The sequence below is a fragment of the Ciconia boyciana genome, chromosome 2, assembly GCF_034638445.1.
Source record: "Ciconia boyciana chromosome 2, ASM3463844v1, whole genome shotgun sequence".
Classification (NCBI taxonomy): domain Eukaryota; kingdom Metazoa; phylum Chordata; class Aves; order Ciconiiformes; family Ciconiidae; genus Ciconia; species Ciconia boyciana.
The window spans coordinates 44,444,454-44,463,227 of record NC_132935.1 but is presented as its reverse complement, the minus strand read 5'-3'; the positions used below and the strand labels follow the sequence as shown (position 1 = coordinate 44,463,227).

The 18,774-nt window shown below is 34.8% G+C and overlaps 1 protein-coding gene across 6 annotated transcripts in view; it reads right to left on the bottom strand.

Moving 5' to 3' along the window:
• The window catches only part of RB1CC1 (RB1 inducible coiled-coil 1), a 79,982-nt gene that overhangs the window by 34,031 nt on the left and 27,177 nt on the right, over positions 1-18,774 (bottom strand). For all 6 annotated transcript variants that reach the window (XM_072852490.1, XM_072852488.1, XM_072852492.1 and 3 more), the window contains 7 exons: positions 16,505-16,707; positions 14,919-15,354; positions 10,930-11,100; positions 4,673-4,857; positions 2,075-2,261; positions 1,913-1,994; positions 965-1,026 (listed from right to left, as the gene is read on the bottom strand). In XM_072852490.1, coding sequence (XP_072708591.1) covers positions 965-1,026; positions 1,913-1,994; positions 2,075-2,261; positions 4,673-4,857; positions 10,930-11,100; positions 14,919-15,354; positions 16,505-16,707 — 1,326 coding nt within the window. The remainder of the gene's footprint in view (positions 1-964; positions 1,027-1,912; positions 1,995-2,074; positions 2,262-4,672; positions 4,858-10,929; positions 11,101-14,918; positions 15,355-16,504; positions 16,708-18,774) is intronic.

Genomic DNA, 18,774 nt, shown 5'->3' with positions numbered 1-18,774 from the left:
AGGAAGGATTAAAAAAAGAGCTTAACTAATAACACAGAAAAGTTGCAGTTAAACTGATCTCTCTCTCAAAAGATGTCATACTTTTTTTAAAGGAACCATGTCTGGCCCCACACCCACCCCACTAAAAAGGAAAAAAAAAGGCATTTACATTTACAGCCATTAATTCTATCCATAGTGCCTTGGGCAGCAGTACTTCCTCCCTGTTACCAAGCTTCATAAATATTAAGGACATGTTTAAAAAGTTAAGGGATAAGAGATGGCACTGAAGCTTTACTTATTGTGCTACTAAACATACAGTCACATATTAATTCAGTTCAGTTTTTAACACACTGAAATGAGTAGCATTCTTATTTTTCCAAGTATCCTTTCAAAAAAAGCTGCAAAGGAGAAGCTGAAAAGGTTAAGTGAGGCAAACTGATATGGCAACATTAGAATCAGGGACAGTTATCTTACTTGAATTAACCAAGCTGTATGAAATCAAAGTTAACAGGCAATGCTTGATTACAGCTTGACTTTTTCACCACTTCATGTTATCAGCCAACAAAGAGATGACAATGCTTTTCCACTCATTCAGTGATTATAGAAAAAAATAAAAACCTTTTATTTCCTCTTACCATCTGATTAATTTTATGGCTCTATTATTCAGAAGAGTGGGTTAGATGATCAAATTATCCCTACTGGCTTCTTTTTTCTGATCATTAATGGCAATTTTTTGTTCAATACCACAGACTCCTTTTTAAAAAGGAGTATCGAGTTGACATTTCCTCTCCCACCACACTGCAAGTTATGAACCGATGTTAACATAGGTCACTTGAAATAACAAAGAACACTAGCTCCCAGCTTTTTCATCTGTCAGAGCAATGTGACAGGCATGTAACTTGAATGAATTAGGCTTAGGTTTTTAATTTATGGAAGTACTGTTTATAAAAATGAAATTAAAACCAAGACGATATTAAGTACATACACAAAAGGATGGAGGCCAGGAGTCAAGTCCTCTAAACAAACGATTCCTTAGAAAAGACTTCCCTGGGCAAAGAAAAAAAATGGTTATTTAAAAGAAAGAAATGCAACGTACAAACAATGCCTCAAAAGAAAACAATTAAGCTACTGCAGTTTAACAGCTGAACTAAATTTGAAAGTATTACTAACTATGCCATTTCTTGACAACATAAAAATTACAAGTCACCACACAATTTGATGCAAAACCCACCATAAAAGTAGAACTTCTCACTTCATTGCAGCCTCTTTTTGCCTAATGTTCACCCCTATAAAAACCTCAACTCCTTTTCCAAATTTTCATTGTAATCTTGCTAATCTCTGTTCCAAAATTTTGATAGCCTTTTGCTCAATTTTCTTATTTTAGTAGTTCATTCAGAACATAAATTGCATACTTTGCAGAAAAAAATAAAAAATAATCAGATTTCTTTTACCAGCAACTTATTTTTTAATTTATTTTTTTTAACCTCTGGGCAAGCTCTTTAGATGTGGGTCTTCGTTCTTGTTTTTTTCTGAAGTAGCATAGAAGAAGTCATAACAATACTCAAATATTCAGTAATGGTTTCAAAAGTGTTATTTAAAAGAACAGTAAAGCTCACAGAGCATATTGAAACAGAAATTGCATTCAAATGTAATAATCAGGAATCTTGTATTTTACAAGCATTAAACTAATTAGAACTTTCACAGTATTTTGGATAATCTATATGAAACAGTTCATTAACTTGGTTAACAGAAAAATTAATAGAAAAATATTTTGTTCATAATAGGACCATCTGGCACACTGCATGCATTTCCAATTTAAGTAAAAAAAAAATATACAGGTATTTAAACTACAACATAACAAAAGTATTTTAACTACAAAGACAAAAGTCATACTTAACCACAATTCTGATTTCACAGAAGAGAAAGTACTTACTGAACAGTTTACCAAAAGATTCCCTTTTTGCCTTTTCAGCTTCATATAGGTGTTTCCCATCTTTTATTAAAGCACCCGCCCACTGCAGAAGGGAAAATATGTAGTTAGTTGTTCATTTATACATTGACACAAAGGTTTGGTCTCGAAGTTTTACTTACTTACCTCCCTGTAGTGTTTTATGAACATTTTTCTCCTCACAACCTCAACAACAGCTAGACAGTACATTTGAGGAACAGTACTGAGAGCCTCTACAACCTTGACCCTTTCTAGGAGCTCTGTTACAAGACGAAGCAATGCTTGTAGTTTCTCTCCATCTTGGTCAGCATGAAGCATTACAAAACAACACCACCTACAAAAGCAGGTTACACTTTAGAAGATAACAACTTAGTCATCTTTCCTGCATTTAAATTTCACTAAGATTAGCAACATGTCTGGATGAACTGAACAATGACATCATTTTACATGGGACAACAACAGGCTATCTGGAAGTACCAAGCAATTCAGAATTCAGTAGCTGCCTTGCAGTTCCCTGTTAATTTCTCACAGAAAGATATCCATATCAGTGCTCAAAAAATGAACACTTACCACCATTTGAGTTCAGGTATTGTTTTTGACAAGTAATGGTCTTCGCATACATAACCTTAGGAGGAATGATAAAGCAACTTTCTCCAGAAGAATTAAAAACAGCTGGTACATCCAGAGCAAAGAAGAGACTACTTTTTTGTTTTTAAATCTTAAAAATACTTATTGCAAAGCATTAACAAGAAATATTAAGGGTAAGGATACTGTTTAGGAAGTTCACGCCATCTACTCAGGCACTACAAATTACAGCCCCTGTAACATACAAATTCCCACACCTTGTAAGCACACCTTCAATTATCTTATTGATACAATCAATACATTAATTTCAAGCACAGCCACCAACATAACTAAATCACAGGATAACTACTGAAAAGGTGATCAACTGGTGTGTTTGAGGGGAAACGTTACAACAACTTTGCCACCAGAGAAGTCATAAGGTGGAGGTATGTCCCGCAAGTAGAAAAAAAAAAAAATTGTTTTTCTTGACAGAAGTGAAGTAAAAGTGAAACAACAAATACAAACAAGTCAACATTAAGCAACTAGGAACATAAACTAACAGAGAAACTACAAGACATGCACTGTTGACTTTCTCATAGTAATGAGTAGTAAGAAATAAAAAGAGGGCGTTATACAAAGCCAACAAGTGGCCAGTTCAAAACACAAAGGGAAGTACATTTTCCACACAACATATAGTTAAGTTGCAAAACTTGCAAAAAACATGACTTTGTGGATTCGAAAAGAAGTTGGACTACTTCATGGAAAAAATCCTCCATCAGCAATTAAACACAGAAGGGCTGCTTCTAGGTCAGATAAGAATATTCTCCTTTAAGAATATTTACATACAGTTAAGTTTATGTTCTTTCCTCATTCTTGGATTCCCATTATGGTCATTTGTTACTAACTGCTACTGAAGACAAGCTAGAAGAACCTTTGGTTTGACCCAAAATACAGTGGGTTTTTTTGTTTGTTTGTTTGGGGGTGGTGGTGAAAGTGGGTGCGAGTTGTTGTTGGGTATTTTGTTTGTTTGTTTTTTAAGCTATGCTTCATTGTTCTCTTCAGATCTATCCTCTTTGCATTCACTCTCCACATCTCACTAGCTTAATTCCTTACAAAGGGATGCAAGTCTTTTCCTCTAATAACTCATGAATTAAGTGCATACTATACAAATACTTTAACACATAGAAAATGAAAGTGATATTTATGGCAACCTAGGTTCTATGTACTATCCCTAAATACCTGCTACAGTGGAAAAATGGTGCAAAAACAGTCATCTTTTCATTGGGCTAAGAGCAGATGCATAGGTAACAAAGACAGACAAATTCACATTTCAATTTACCTAGCAGTAATTTATTTTACAAACACAACAGGATTTTTGTCACTAGCGCACTGCTGATTCTGCTTTACTTCTTCCTGTACCTTGCACCTGCCTCATCCATACAAACTGCAATCTCTTCAAGAAAAAAAAAAATCTACTTGATGAATATCCAGCATGCAAGTTTAACAGGTTTGCAACGCTGCCTAATTAGTAGCTGCTAGCATAAACCAAGTTTTTTCTTCCAAAAATTATTAAACTCTGTATACTTTTCCTATGTATCTGACATAAATTATCTAAAGCTTAATAAAGTGTAGTAGTGTGAAAAACTGTATTTCGCATTGAGCAATATAGACTACTTACTGCCTTCTATGTTATACAGTAATGATGCTTACATGAAAAACTACCATTTTAATGGCTTTGACTGGATATAATTGTTTTTCATGAACTACAAGTAAATCAAACTACTGGCATTTTTTTCTGTTTTGATGTGATCACAAGCTACTGAAGAGTGTTTCACTTATGCTTATTATAATCCTTTGAAAACATCAATGTAATTGCCAGTCAAGTTTTAAATAAGATACTGACGGCTTCTGAGCTTGATGAGAGGAGAGGGGATTGTAGGTTCTTGGATATTGTTTTATTGATATGAAGACCATTTAAACTCTAAGAAAAGTATCTCTTAAAATAATATTTTGTTTCACACTTACAAATAACTTCATATACAAACTGAAGTGATCCAACTTTTATTTTCTCTCCCATTAACAAAAACTCTATGCATTACCAAGGATTTTCTTAAGACACACATTCTTTAAACAGTCTTGATGCAAGTGGAAGCAATATAAAGTTGAAAAGTTGTAACTTACTTCAGTCTGACTTGTAGATTATTTGCAAGCTCCTGTTTGGCAGTGGTACATTTCTGTTTAATATCTAACAGTTTTCTGTGATTAGTTAACATAATCATCAGCTGATTTGCATGACTCAAACACAAATCAGGCAGCACAGAAGGATCTTTCAAGTTCTCAGCTCTCTTCTGATTAGCCAAAAATCCCTAGAGGAAAGAGACATGTTTATTACACAAGCTTTGTGACAATCAAAAAGCATGGAAGTGATCCATCTTCTCTGTAAGAATGCAAGCATTTTAATAAACTTACTGTAACATTGAGGAGTATAACAGAATGCTACATAGAGAAGTCAAGTGTCAAAGTTGCTTTCTTCTCATTCTATAATCCAGTCTAAATAAATCTTGTCTGATATTTCCCCCCCAAACAGTTACCAACACAACCCTATAAGAACTTTACACAACTAACCAACACCAGTGAAAGATCACAGAAGTTAATGCAGCAGAAAAGTAGCTACTAGGATGGAGGGCATCAACCATCATTCTAATTTCTGCAAACAACTAGCTTGTTAACTTCTGGCATATGCAACACTTAACATCAACTTAGAGCATATTCAGTACTACTGTGGGCTAAAGAATGTATTTTTTGCATAAAGAAATTCATACATGAAACTAATTCTTCTTGAGAGCCAAGATCACAGCTAGACATCTTATTTGCACATAGGAGTTGGGCATGGCAAAGAATTATCTGTTGCAGATGGTAACAGGCAACCCCTAAAAGGGTGGGGAGCAAAACAGGGAAGATGGACTGCCTTAGACAGACATGTCTTAGATGGCTGACTACAGGAGGTAACATATGTACACATACACAGAAGAGAAAGAAGATGGGAGCTGCTGTTGTAACAACTACTGTGCCAGGCCATTGTTGTCTTCATCACATTCAACAGGTGAGATAAAATACTGCTGGAAACAGTGTGGTTTTTTAGGCAAAAATACCACCCAGCACCACCAATTTTAGCTTTGATTTTGTCCACATTCATATCATCTCTGACACGTCACTTGAACATCACAGTGTTCACTAAATTTGTAGTTCTACAAACTTGTTTATTAAGCCTTTGTTTTCTTAATAAAGAGTTCAAAACCAGACAATAGTTTTAACTGTTTCTTTCTGAAGTTGAAGAGAACAGTAAATCATAGAGAGTTATACAAAACTGCTGAAAAATGAAACCACTGTCATTACTGATTTGATATTGAATGTAAAGCAATCTTGCCATAAGATGCTATAAAACACATTTGCAAAGCCTGCAATAAATATTTATATCCTAGTGAGAACAGCACAGAAATCAAAGTAAGTATTAAACAAGTATGTTAAGTGTAATGAAAAGAAAATGAAGGAGGACATCAAACATGGAAGAGAATACTGAAGAGTCAACCGTTTACTGAACTCTGCACAACTTATGTACTGAATAAGCAAGGACCCTCTGGGAAACAAAAGCAGGTTGTAAACATTTTAACTGTATGTATTACCCGAGCCAAGTGAATGGAAACCAGAAAAGGTGGGAAGAACTGTTATTGAGATGAAGAGGACAGCCCCATCAAAAGAACTTGGGTTGTTTAGTCAAGGAAGACAAACACATTGAAGAAACATGCTGTGATAATTGTTAGGGAATTGCCGAGCACCACAATGAAAGGCTGTATAGGATGAGAGCATATGGATTTGAATTAGACAAGAATACTTTCAGATCTGAGTTTAACAGATGTTTATAAACTTTAGGACAATCAGATTCTATACAACTTTGCAACAGGAATAGAGAAGTCAAGAAAATAATTGCTTTTAAATAGCAGCTCAGTAAGCTTTTTAAATGAATCACATGGCATGGAGCCTGAAGTTACACAAAACTGGATACAGTAAGCTAGAAAATCCCTTCCAGCTTCACTCTCAGTTCCAAAAGGCTATTCATAAATTTGAGTATCTTTTGCCATTTCTGTATCTGTGGGCCCATCTTGAAAATAAAATTTAAACTAAAATTACCCTAATATGCAAATTAGAAAGAAAAATCTCAGCATACTAGAAAAAGGCCAGTTAAGAAAAACTACAGTAAACTAAGAAAAAAAGGGGGGGAGGGGAGAACCCCAAGAAATTGTGGAGAAATCCAAGATCTAAATAATCAATTGTTCTTGCAAGTTCTTGCCTTTCTAGCCCTGATCAGATGACAGGATCCATGACGTGAGCATCACAGTCAAATTAAGAAAGGTCCTGAAAAGCAGGTATAACAACGTCTTTATGGATTCTTCCCAATGACTATTTCCAAATCAAAGAAGCAACAATAAAGAATATTTTAAAACATTTTAGACTGAAGGTCAAACAATCAACAAGGAAAGCAGTCAGTGACGTAATAAGCAGCTGAGAAGACCCTGAATCATTATAAACCTATAAATCTAAGGTTTTCTTTGATGTAACAAGAAGCAGGAAAAAAGTAAAAGTACAGAATATGATAGTGATAAAGTCCTTTTCCCAACAACTTCAAGTGAAAGAGAACAAGCCCAGAATAAAGGAAGTCATCTGCCAACCAGGGTTTTTTTTTGACTATGTTTAACAGAGCTAATAGAAGAGTAACATTTCTATGAACCTAATTGATGGAAATGCATTTGGATGTAACAAAATGTTTTGAAAAGTTACACTACTAATAGGGAAATTAAAAAAAAAAATCAAACAAGAAAATATTGGAAAGGATAAGCTATTGGACAGAACCACACTGAAAGATTAGAGAGGCTCCAAATTTTCTAGATACATACTCTTATTACGTAATGCCACCTACTGACTGCAATTCTATATGCTTATGTTACAAATCCAAGCTTCCACAGAGAAAAATAGTTTTTCAACTTAACAATGCAGTTTTCCATATTAAACATTAGGGATTGGAGATCAGCTACTCAACTATATAACTCAGGATGTAATTTTTCATATAAAAGGCTGTTTAATGGTCAGTTAATTGAAAAGGCTGACTGGAAGCAAAAGAACTCTTAAGGCAGGTCCAGGAACAAGCAAATTAACTAAGCAATAAGGCCTTCTAGCAGCAGACAACTTTGTTCCATGGGATAAGTTTGGTTTGAATTTTAATAATGAAACTGAGGTTGGAGTAGAAAGTCAACTCAAATTCTGGATAGGACATCAGCTTTTTCTGTCCTGGGGAAAATAAGCCTATATCTTCCAATACAAATACTGCCAATGGGACTACCATTGAGATGTTCCTTATCCTTGTTCTGTAAAGTACCTCCACTTTATTTCTTTATGAACAGAAACAGTTCACTGCTGGAAGGTGTGATGTAAAGGAAAATTGTATGAGGTTTTTTTTCAGATAACACCAAATATTAACAGTTATTACACAAACTGTGAGCACCACCTTTAAAAATACACAAGTCCTCATCTATAATTTTAAATATAAACAAACCCGTACACTTCACCATTCTTCTTAGATCTCTATGCAGACTATCATTTGAATGAGTAACATACCAGCTCTAGTATCTTAAAACATTTAATTAACTGAAGCTTCAAAAAAAAAAACAACCAATAAAAAACCCAAACACACCACCACATTTTATCTGACTGTTCTTAAAAACCCCTATATCACAAGTAAAGGAATAGACAATTTATAAAAAGAAAAGGCAAAGATGAAGATTTGAAAGTTACAAGTCTCTGACAAGTCTTCAAAAGGTACAGATTCTAAGTTTACAGTGGCATTTAAACAAGGTGACAAAGTATCTTTCCAACTGACTTTTAGGCATCTCACTCAGAAGTGGGATTGGTAAACTTGAGGGAGGCTCTTCATTCAATTGAAGAGGGAAAACATAGCTAAAACTACCCTTCACAGCTTTGGGCAACCAAGTATAGGGATGGAAGAGTAGCTTTTCTATCATGCTGAATTCCCTCGGATTTAGCACTGGCCTACAATATAAACACTGCAAGACTGAGATTTAGCACAAATTTACTTCTAGACTTACTCATTGAAATTATTTGAAGACAGGCTCCACTTTTAAACGATGCTGTGAGAAGTTCTGGTAGCACCCACCTTTACGTACCAGCCATAGGATGGAGCAGGAAGCCTGGGACCTATGCAACTGTCAGCCCAGTTGTCTCCTCCTCAAAAGGGGGCTCTAACCACCCCAAGACAGGGAGGCAGCATTGGGCACTTAATCCTACTAATGACATACCAATGTGCAAGCAAAAATAAGAAACTCATGCCTTTCTTCACGGTCTCAGCTCTGATGTAATGATGGAAATTTGAACATCAGGTAACAACCACATACAGATTTTAATATACTTTCAGTTGCTAACAAAGCATTAAAGGACAATCTTAAGTATAAAGTTAACTGAAGCTCTTCACAGAAACTGTATTTAATAAAGAAGCTTTAATATGGCACTGTAATGTTTTAAAAAAACCAGGAGCTATATATTTTACATTTAAAATAGTCTTCAATCAAATTTCTTGTCACTTCAAATGACACTGTCTAGTGCAGGCACACTAGTCCATCTCTTCACTACGAGCTTGGTGATCAGTCATTAACCACATTACCTCTTCCTTGATCCTGTACTGTTGAGTGGCAAGTTACCAAGGACTCAGTATTTCCCTTCAAAATTAAATTTAATCTACTTATCTCTTATTCCATATCTCCAACTGAAGTTCTGATTTTCTAGCTGTTTTTCTATTTCTAGACTATACGGATAACAAAATCCCTCCACAACTACTCAAACCTTAAAGTCCCCAACTTCTAACTCCTTACATATATACTGCAGCAGGGTCATAACACCCCTTTTCAGCTCAAAAAATAAAACAACATGCACCCTCAGAACAAGAAAAGGTAACTGCATGGAGTGGCACAGAGCTAAATAACATTTCCAAGAGAAAGGACAAAAGGACAGTGGAACAGCTCACCAACCGTCTGACTGCATGTATTTGACTCTGGAACTAGTTGAAGGTCAGAAGATGACAACATATTAAGACCAAACCAACAAATTAGTTGGTGTGACAGGAAGTGTTCAGGACATGCCACCTGGGCATGATGCCAATTTCATGCCTCATTTTCCCTTTCCATTATTGAGGTTTTTTCCATTTCTGCCTTCCATTTAATGAGAGACTGGATGAACTAGCAAAGATTAATCAATTCACAGCATCCCAGTCTCCAGTATAAGAGCAACTGCAAACGACAGGCTGTCTTTGACGGTCTACCATTGGCAAAAAGTTGTCTGCTCTTAAACGTAGCTGTAAAACCAGGTGGAATTTAGACAGACTTCACAAAGATATGTACAGGCAGATACTAAGATAATATTTAAGCCAGATGTTTTCTTTTCCTTAAGCTCAGAATATTTGTTAAAAACACCAATTTTCAAACAAGCTTCAAAATAAATATCTACAGTGTTTATAACTGTTAGACACCTTCATCAGATCCTATTTTTATCAGCAGCTTTCCACATTAATGTGCAAAATGTTACACTAATACAGCACAACCTGTTTGTAAACTATTCACTAGATGTAACAAGATACACCTTAACACAAGACACACCTTAAAAAGTATTTTCAAAGTTTTTAAATTTTGTCATTTTCTAAGTGATTCTTACTCATCCAGAAGAAACCTAATTGCTAAAATAAAAATAAACTAGATGTATTCTATTCCAGAAACAATACCATATACTGATGTATCTCTGAAGCCAGCAATTTTACACTGGTGCTTTATGAGAAAGCTGACTGGCTGAATTGGAATTAAACATATTTTTCCAAATTATAACCAAGAGAAAGTTGACAGAAATACTTTAGCTATAAAAATATACAGCTTAATATGCAGTTGACAAAGTTGCAGTGAACTACAGCTCTGCATGTTCCTAGTGCATTAAGTCTAGGATATTTTAAGTAAGACATTTTTACTTTGTAGAGTGACTTTTTCTCCAATATAGATGAAGCGACATAAATATAAGCCCTATATTTAAGTTCCGGTGCTGTCCCCCACCCACTGTTGCATTTTCAACTAGTTTGATGTTTTAAAAAAGTATTTAAATTAATGTGGTAGTTGGAGTTATGAGCTGAAAACATGACCACAAGATGTAAAATCTACCAATATTTAAATGTCAAATTATTATGAATATAGCACCTTTTTGAGCATCTTCAGTGTGATAAGTTGAAAACTATCTTGCATTAAGACATGCAATTGTTTTGTTGTAATCTTTAACAGCATACACGTTTCAAAAATCTACCATCTTCCAATGTTACACACACAAATGTCTATTACCTGAGCAAGTTCTTTTTGTTCATTCACCAGTCTGCTGCAGCTTGCTATCATCTGGTCCAATGCATAGAGCCTATCCTCAAGGCCTTTAATAGCCTTCATGTTCTGATTATCTAGTTTGGCGATAGTTTGTCGACATTCTGCCAGAAAGGGTTGGATGATCCTTGGATCAAGCTGGGGAAAAAAAAAACGAAAGAAAGAAAGAAAGAAAGAGCAGTTGATATATTGAAAGGTGACATGAGCTAGCTACATGGGTTTTTATAACCTTAATTTTTTAATTTATTTATTTTTTTTTAAATATAATGTGTGCCTACATCTGTTTCAGAATTCTGAGTTAATGAGTCTGTGGATTTTATACCACAGAGTGAAAATCTTTGAAGTATTCCAACCAGACCATCATAGAAATCAGGATCCTTACAAGGGGAAGGGACAGTAGTTGAGGGGACAACAGTATGGGGGGAAGAGGCAGTTTAAAGCTAATGGACACCATCTACCCCGGAACAGAATCCGTACAGCTACAATCAAAACAAGTGATGAATGTGACTCAGTGGGAAGTGCAGTAGGGAGGGTGATGGGAGCTGCAAGACCCATTACCCTCTTCCCACTAAATGAATGTTTTAATTGATTCCTTAGACAAGCAGATCAGTTCCAAGTAAGTGGAAAACAAGCTATGGAAAAATAATACATTTGTAATACTTTTTGCTAATGTTTTTCCTAATAAAAACACATTTTTAAAATAATTTCATCATATTCCTTCACAGGCCATTATCCAGAAAAAAAGTGTTTGAAACATTAAGAGGCTACCAATGTCCACAGATATTAAGGGTGGCTCTTCAAGTTTCACTGTAAGAGTTGTGAAATAAATTAGTCTTTATTTCCTTAGTTCTAAAAACAACATAGGTAATTGCAACAGCTTATGTAGGACAGAGTTTAGCCTAAACCTGGAATATATTAGTTTGGAACACAGTAAGAGTCATTAGGTATTAGCAGAACATGAACAAATTTGCCCAAATTTATCCAAAATGGTTATGGTATGCCGTCTATTATATGAGAATCTAGTGAAAAGGACACTATTCCGTGAAGTCATAGTAGCTGTCACAGTACTGGCTTTTTTTGTCAACATGCAGGGTTTATGCCACTTACAGAGCACACAACCCTCAAAAAAGAAGCCACTTACATGACTCAATATTAACATAAATTGAAGTACTATTTTCCCCTCAATCTATTATTTAACTGTATGAAAGCTTTCACACACGGCACCTTCATCCTGGAAACACCCCTCTGGGGTATGGAGAGGGGAATCTGAAGAGCAAAAGTATTACAAATTAAGGAGCAACTACAAAGAATAGGTCTTTCATTCTCTTCAAACAAACAAAAAAAAAAACCCCAAAAGCAAACAAACAAACAAGACCACAAGGGGAAGTACTAAAAACTGGTAGTTAGCCCAGAACTTTTCAGAATAAATAATTAATGCTATTATTAACGTGACAAAATACGTTGAAGTTCTCTGAAAACGGCAAAGGCTAATTTTTAGTATGTCATGAATGATCTTATGAATCTTGGTCCTTCTAAAGTGAGTTGTCCATCTTTAAGAACCAGTAATAAAAATAGTCTCTGAGATTAAACCAGATTGTTTTTATAGGATAATCTTCATTGCCATCCTGTTCAGGATTACTCCCCTGTGGCATCTTGAATTACTCCACTGCAGCATCCAGAACAGTTTCTTAACAGACAAAATACTAAAGAACAATATGGTGGGTTTTTTCCTTTTTACCTTCATAAACTAATTGTGCTTTATCTCTTTTTACAAAGAAGGCCTATTCCTTTCATTCCACCCTGTAATTTACTTCCTCCACCCATTCTTTTTATCCCATCTTTGACCTAATTGCATCAGCAGCACTCAGCTCTAATTTTACTGGTAGATAATATTGCTCTCCTCATCTTTAAAATTCTCTTCCTTTTCTAGCCTTTTATTTCAGTGGCTATGACAGCACTTAACAGAAACATCTGATTAGCTCCTACTTACCCACTGCTTTTACTGCAGCCTAGGTTTCTGCAATTAGAAGCATCATTTTGTAGAAGCACCTACAGGCTAGAAGAACCAGATACCTAGCAGCACTCTGTGCAACACACCAGTTCTGACAAGACTACCAATATCAAAGGTATAAAGCTCATGCTCTGACGCTTTACACTTTCATGAAAATCTTACCTGAATTCACAGTTTCAAAGAAGAATTGCAATCACAAACCATTTGTATGGTTCATATTTCCAAGAAGGAAAGGGCATGGGGACAACACAGGAAAAATGAAAAAAAAAAGTGCCATTTTATTCTAGCTCGCTATGTGCAAATGTCATCAAGTAAATATTAAAAGAACATTTGTGTTGCAAATTATTTATTTAGTATTTTCTTTTCCTTTTCAGCTACAGGCCAATTCTGTTTTCAAACTAATTCTAAATCAATGGTAGGCAAAGATTCAATCCTTTGTCCGTGCTGCTATCGAAACAGAGTAAATTAACGTTTTCCTAAGGAAAACTAGGAACAATCACATTACTTCAAAGCTCTGGGTTTGTGTGAACCAAAATAGATAAAGACTGATCAATCACACTTGTTTTGGTGGTGGCCAGAATAGTCTGACTAAAGCATTTTCCCTACCTGCCAATTCTGCTTATGCCAAGAAAACAAAAAGAAACTTCATTTTTGCAGGAGCAATCGTATTTTTCCCCTACAAAAATCAGCTTAAGTTACAAAACAATTACAATAGCTGAAATAAGGGATTTCTGACTAGTCTTAGATAAGTCAAGGACAGAAAAGCACACAGTGACAAGATAGCCTCTCTAAAACATGTGATGTATGTCACATAAGACTACAAGCTGATCAAAAAAGGTACAATAAGTATTTAACTGAAGTGGTTATTTTTTCCACTTTTGTATCTTTAGTATCACTAATTTATTTGGAAGCAACTGTTTAATGTCTGTCTCTTAAAATACTGATTAAGAGACATTGCATTTGTGCCCTGTTAATATTATGTGCAAAGTGAATTTATTCTCTTGCAACCGAACTACTGGGTTTTGTCACTTGTTCTAAACTAGTAGAAAGCACCTTGTAGCGTTACTGAACAAATAGGACAAAGAATTCTCTGAGACTTCAGCAATTAGGAAGTCTTTCACACACAAAATTGAATATTGTTTTTGCTAAAGAAAAAAACTTGTAAAGTCCAATCTTTCTCTTAGCTTTTTCTGTCCTACTAAGATTTAGACAGCTCAAAATCTTAAGTAGCCCTTAATATTAAGCCCAATTCTCCAACTACTTTTAAGACAGAACTGAAAAAATCAATGTACAGAACTGACCACATCATAATGTTCCCTACAACAGACGGGGTTTAGACATAACTGAGACAGTCTTCTAAGGAGGAAATAAAGTGTCAAAGACAATAGAAACTGTTTTCTTTGTTCAAGGTATATGGAGTTGTAATGGTATAAAATTATACATACGCAAACAAGGCTAGACAAGGTAAGAAATATAAGCTACAGTGAAAACAAATAAAGGAGGAAACTCCTAGGCAAAAGGTTTTTAAACAGTTACAATGCTCACTGGTTAAAATAATCATTTGGAAAGTAAAGAAAGTGAGCAATGTTTTATTCTACCAGCAGCAGAAATACAAACTGACATGTTGGGCTCTTCCGAGTGCATCTGTATCAGCTAACAAAGAATGCATATATATAGTATGTAAATTTATCACAATTAACCACATGAATTTGTCCTATATTTTAATAAAGGTTTCAGTATTTTTAACACAAAGAACATTAACTTTGGTCCTTAAAATACTTCGTCCCCTCCCTCCCCCACCAGTTTCTGCTTTGGTCTCCATTCATAGTTATCTGAGAAACAACAAGTAACAAGAAGTTGAGTCACTTCAAAAGCACTGGCACCCAGAAAACAAACAGTAACATTCAATGCGATACAATTTGATTTTTAAAAATTGTAAACTTACCCTGCTCATAGAATCAAAACATTTTCTGACCAGCGATTCAACATCATTAGGTCGATCTTGAACATTTATCCAGTCTAACAAAGACACATTGAAGGAAGGCTGATCATCATCTTTCAATTCTACTGATGTTTCATTGTCTTGGACAGTAGCATTTTGACCTGATTCCTTATCATCTTTTACATTTTCAGGATCCGTGCCTTCCAAAGCTGAACGTTCAACTGACTTGCAAAATGAGCCTAACATTGATTTATTGTTCACTTTAGATATATCAGAATAAAGCACCAATTCAGCAGATTTTCCATCCTCAGTTTCTTCACTTTCTGCCCCTCCATGCTCAGCTGAAGAATCCAGTCTTCCTAAACACTCTCTGTAACTATGTCTTGTTAGGCACTCCAGCAGTGGTATCTTGGCCATGACAGAAACAGCAGAACCCAAGCTTTTTTAAAAAGGGTGAAAAGAAAAAAACCATCAGTATCTAGAAGCCAATGTGACATAAAAACTTAGATACAAACTGCCTGTAATATAAAGTACTATTTATTTTAGAATTGGAGCCAATTGCAAAATGGATTTGGTAACTATCCTTTCAAAATACTGAGTTCAGCATCAACATTGTGAGAGGACAGCTAAAGAAGTTACAATTTTTGCTCTCTTCCACTGCTGAATATGAACTCTTCTAAACTTCCAAGTAAGCTTATATTTATAATGCAATGAAAAAAAGGACAGTTCGATAAACTGAGACATGCCCACTTTTTTTTTTTTTTAAACACACAACTCAGACTTTTATGTTTCCAATCTGCAGGGATACCACTGCTTATTAGCAAAGACTGAGTGTCCTCTGGCTGACTACTTTTGCAGAGTTTGAATAGTTTCTATATATTTGGTAAAAGTTATGAAGTTCAAGGGTTTTTTTGGTTTGGGGTTTTGTTTTTGTTTTTTTTTTTTAAAGTGAATTGAAAAGTGAAACATATTTATGCTTTATTTCTTTAAGTATCCAACATCCACTTACATTCCATTAGGCAAAGCAATCATAGAAATACCATAATGCTATAATGTCCAGAAAGATGTTAAAGATTTTCCTTGAAGTAACATCCAGAGTTTGCAGGATACAAGTATACACACACATGTATCTACACCCCCCAAATGTATACATATACACCCAAAGTTTATGTTATGACTTCATACTTTCAACATAGATCACCATTCTTAATATCTGCTCAAGTGTATTAAAAAGCAATTAATTCAAAATGCAAATATGTATTTTAAAATGTTGATTAATGCCGAAATTTATTATCTAGCTATTTCTAGTGCACATTTGGAAGGACTCCAGCTCTTAAACAGCTGTTCATTAACGAGCATATCTTCCACCTAATTCAATACAGGTTTTTGTGTGTTGATGAATACAAGGAAAAAAATGTCATTTCTTAAATGACTAGCGTACAACAGAAAGAATGTTCTCCTTGACACATATCAAACAAACAAATACATGCTTGATTAATTAGAACTAGCAGCAGACATACAACACTCAAAAATAAGTTTAAAATATAGTAACTTTGGAGACTGAGGCTGAAGTTTAATGGCAAACCTACTGTGTAAGTTTCAACTTGATATCATCTATGGACTGCAAATAGCTTGAATATACATTTTCAAACTTGAAAAGTAGCTTTTGGTAAGAGTATGTACAATCTTCCAAGTTGGCCATTATGGCAGCCCAGCCTTGATGCTGAAGATGTTCATCATGTACAAGACCTTCACAAAAGGAGCAAAGCTTCTTGGCAACCTCGTACATTTCCTGGAAAAAAAAAAAAAAATCTCCAACAAAATTCAAATCTCTTCAGGTTTTTACTGTGGTAACTATATAAAACATTAAAGTGAGACATAACATAGAAAGTGTTAAATTTAGATAGCTAAACACTTGTACACCTTAAAACTTCATCAAAAGTAACAAAACTTGCTTTATTCTTAAATAAAAAAATTAATTAGATAAAAAATTGTATAGATGATTTACTGAGAAATATCTTCAAAACAGACAGGTGAAAGCTGCAGTTCAAAAAACCCTTATAAAATTAATTAAATGCTGCTAATATAAAATATTCAGTGCAGACATACATGAATAATAATGCTTGTACTAATCTGACAGAAGGAGCTGGCAAACAAGGTCCATTAAGGAGAAAACTATTGATGAGCCAAGCAGAAGCTCAGAACAAGACAATGAATTGCAGGATCTGTCAGCAGAAGAGCAGGTGCATCAGATGCAAGAAGAGATGCATGAGGAAAGCAGCAGGGTAGATAATTAATTGAAGTCTTCCCTTGATTAATAAACCAGATGCAGCATGATGAGAAGCAGTGCAGAGTGTCCACAAAACTCTAAAACATACCCTGAACTTGATATATGCAAACCAACGTGGAAGCTTTTCTGTTAAAGAACTGGATGACAGAAGCATTTTACTGCCATAAGAAGGTGAGAATTTCATTACCACCCAACTTGGCAGAGTTAAAACAGAGACCTACATATGGCAAGTACCATATCTTACTAAAGTGCACTAAACACCAATGCCTATTATATTAAATTCCAAAGTTTTAACTACTAGTAGAAGAGCAACTATTTTAAGTTTACCAATTTAAGAAAAGAGACTGTCCCCCTCAAAGTGCCTACTACTCAAATACCAAAATGAGAAAGTAAAACAAAAGTCATACAATAAATTCTTCAGCTCAATACTTTATCAATAACATACTACATGGAAAATATTCTCCTAAGCATACTTGTATGTTGGGTTTTAATATTTACCTACCTGCCAAGAAGGAAAATCTTACTACTTTTTGCAGGTTGAGGATACTGTTAAACTAGGACTGAACACATAATTGTCCTCTGCTATAGTACATGTGAGAAAACCATGTACAGAGAAACAAATTATACAAATGCAGTGAGAAAGCAGTGTTAAAAACCCAACACATCAGTATATTTTAGAATGCATTTGCTGCTGAACATGTTTAGCAGCACATATGCATACACAAAAAAACCTTAGAGCCCAATAACACTTATCTTCCCAAAAAAACCCCACAAAACTGCAGAGCATTTAATCCAAACATTTCAGAATTAATATCGACAAAACCTGAGTTATGAATACCCTCTTTTTTAAAAAAAAAAAAAAAGTCCAAGCTTTATCTCAAGCAGCATGACAAAATTCCACTGTCCTTCAAATCACTGGTATCTAAGCTATCAGCAGATGAACAACGAATATACAAACATACTAATACATGCAACTCCAAGGAAATCAAAAGCTATTACGAATTTCTATGACTTCGTAGTAAAGGTACTACCTGCCTTCTTGTGTTCTAAGTTTTGGTCACTTCCTGTGCACATGAGAATAAGGATTTCCAGATTGAAAAGAATAGTTATTTTATTTGAAATGAGCTCTCGCTTCCTAAGTCAAAATCAATCAGTAACACAATTGGGACAGCATCCAGATAGTGCTGAAATCTGCAAGTCATTTTCTTCAGACTATCTTCAGTTTGTCTATACAATTTAAATTCACATAACCTGACCAATGCAATATTGACAACTTGAACAATTTTTTATTATTTTAAGTTCACTTTGTATACAAGTTACTCAAAGGCAAATTCCACAGCATATAAAAAAGCAGAATTACTGCTTCCTCAATTATGATATTAAGAATGAAAAGAACAGGCTGTTTTACCCTAAGGTATACTAAAAAATACACCAAAAATATGAAGCTGAAAAGGTAACTGAATGTCCCTATTGTGTTCTAATGTATGTCCTGGGAACACACACGCACATTTTACTTTCAACTCACAAACACTATTCTCTTCCCGAAGTCAGCCTTCCTCCAAACTACTG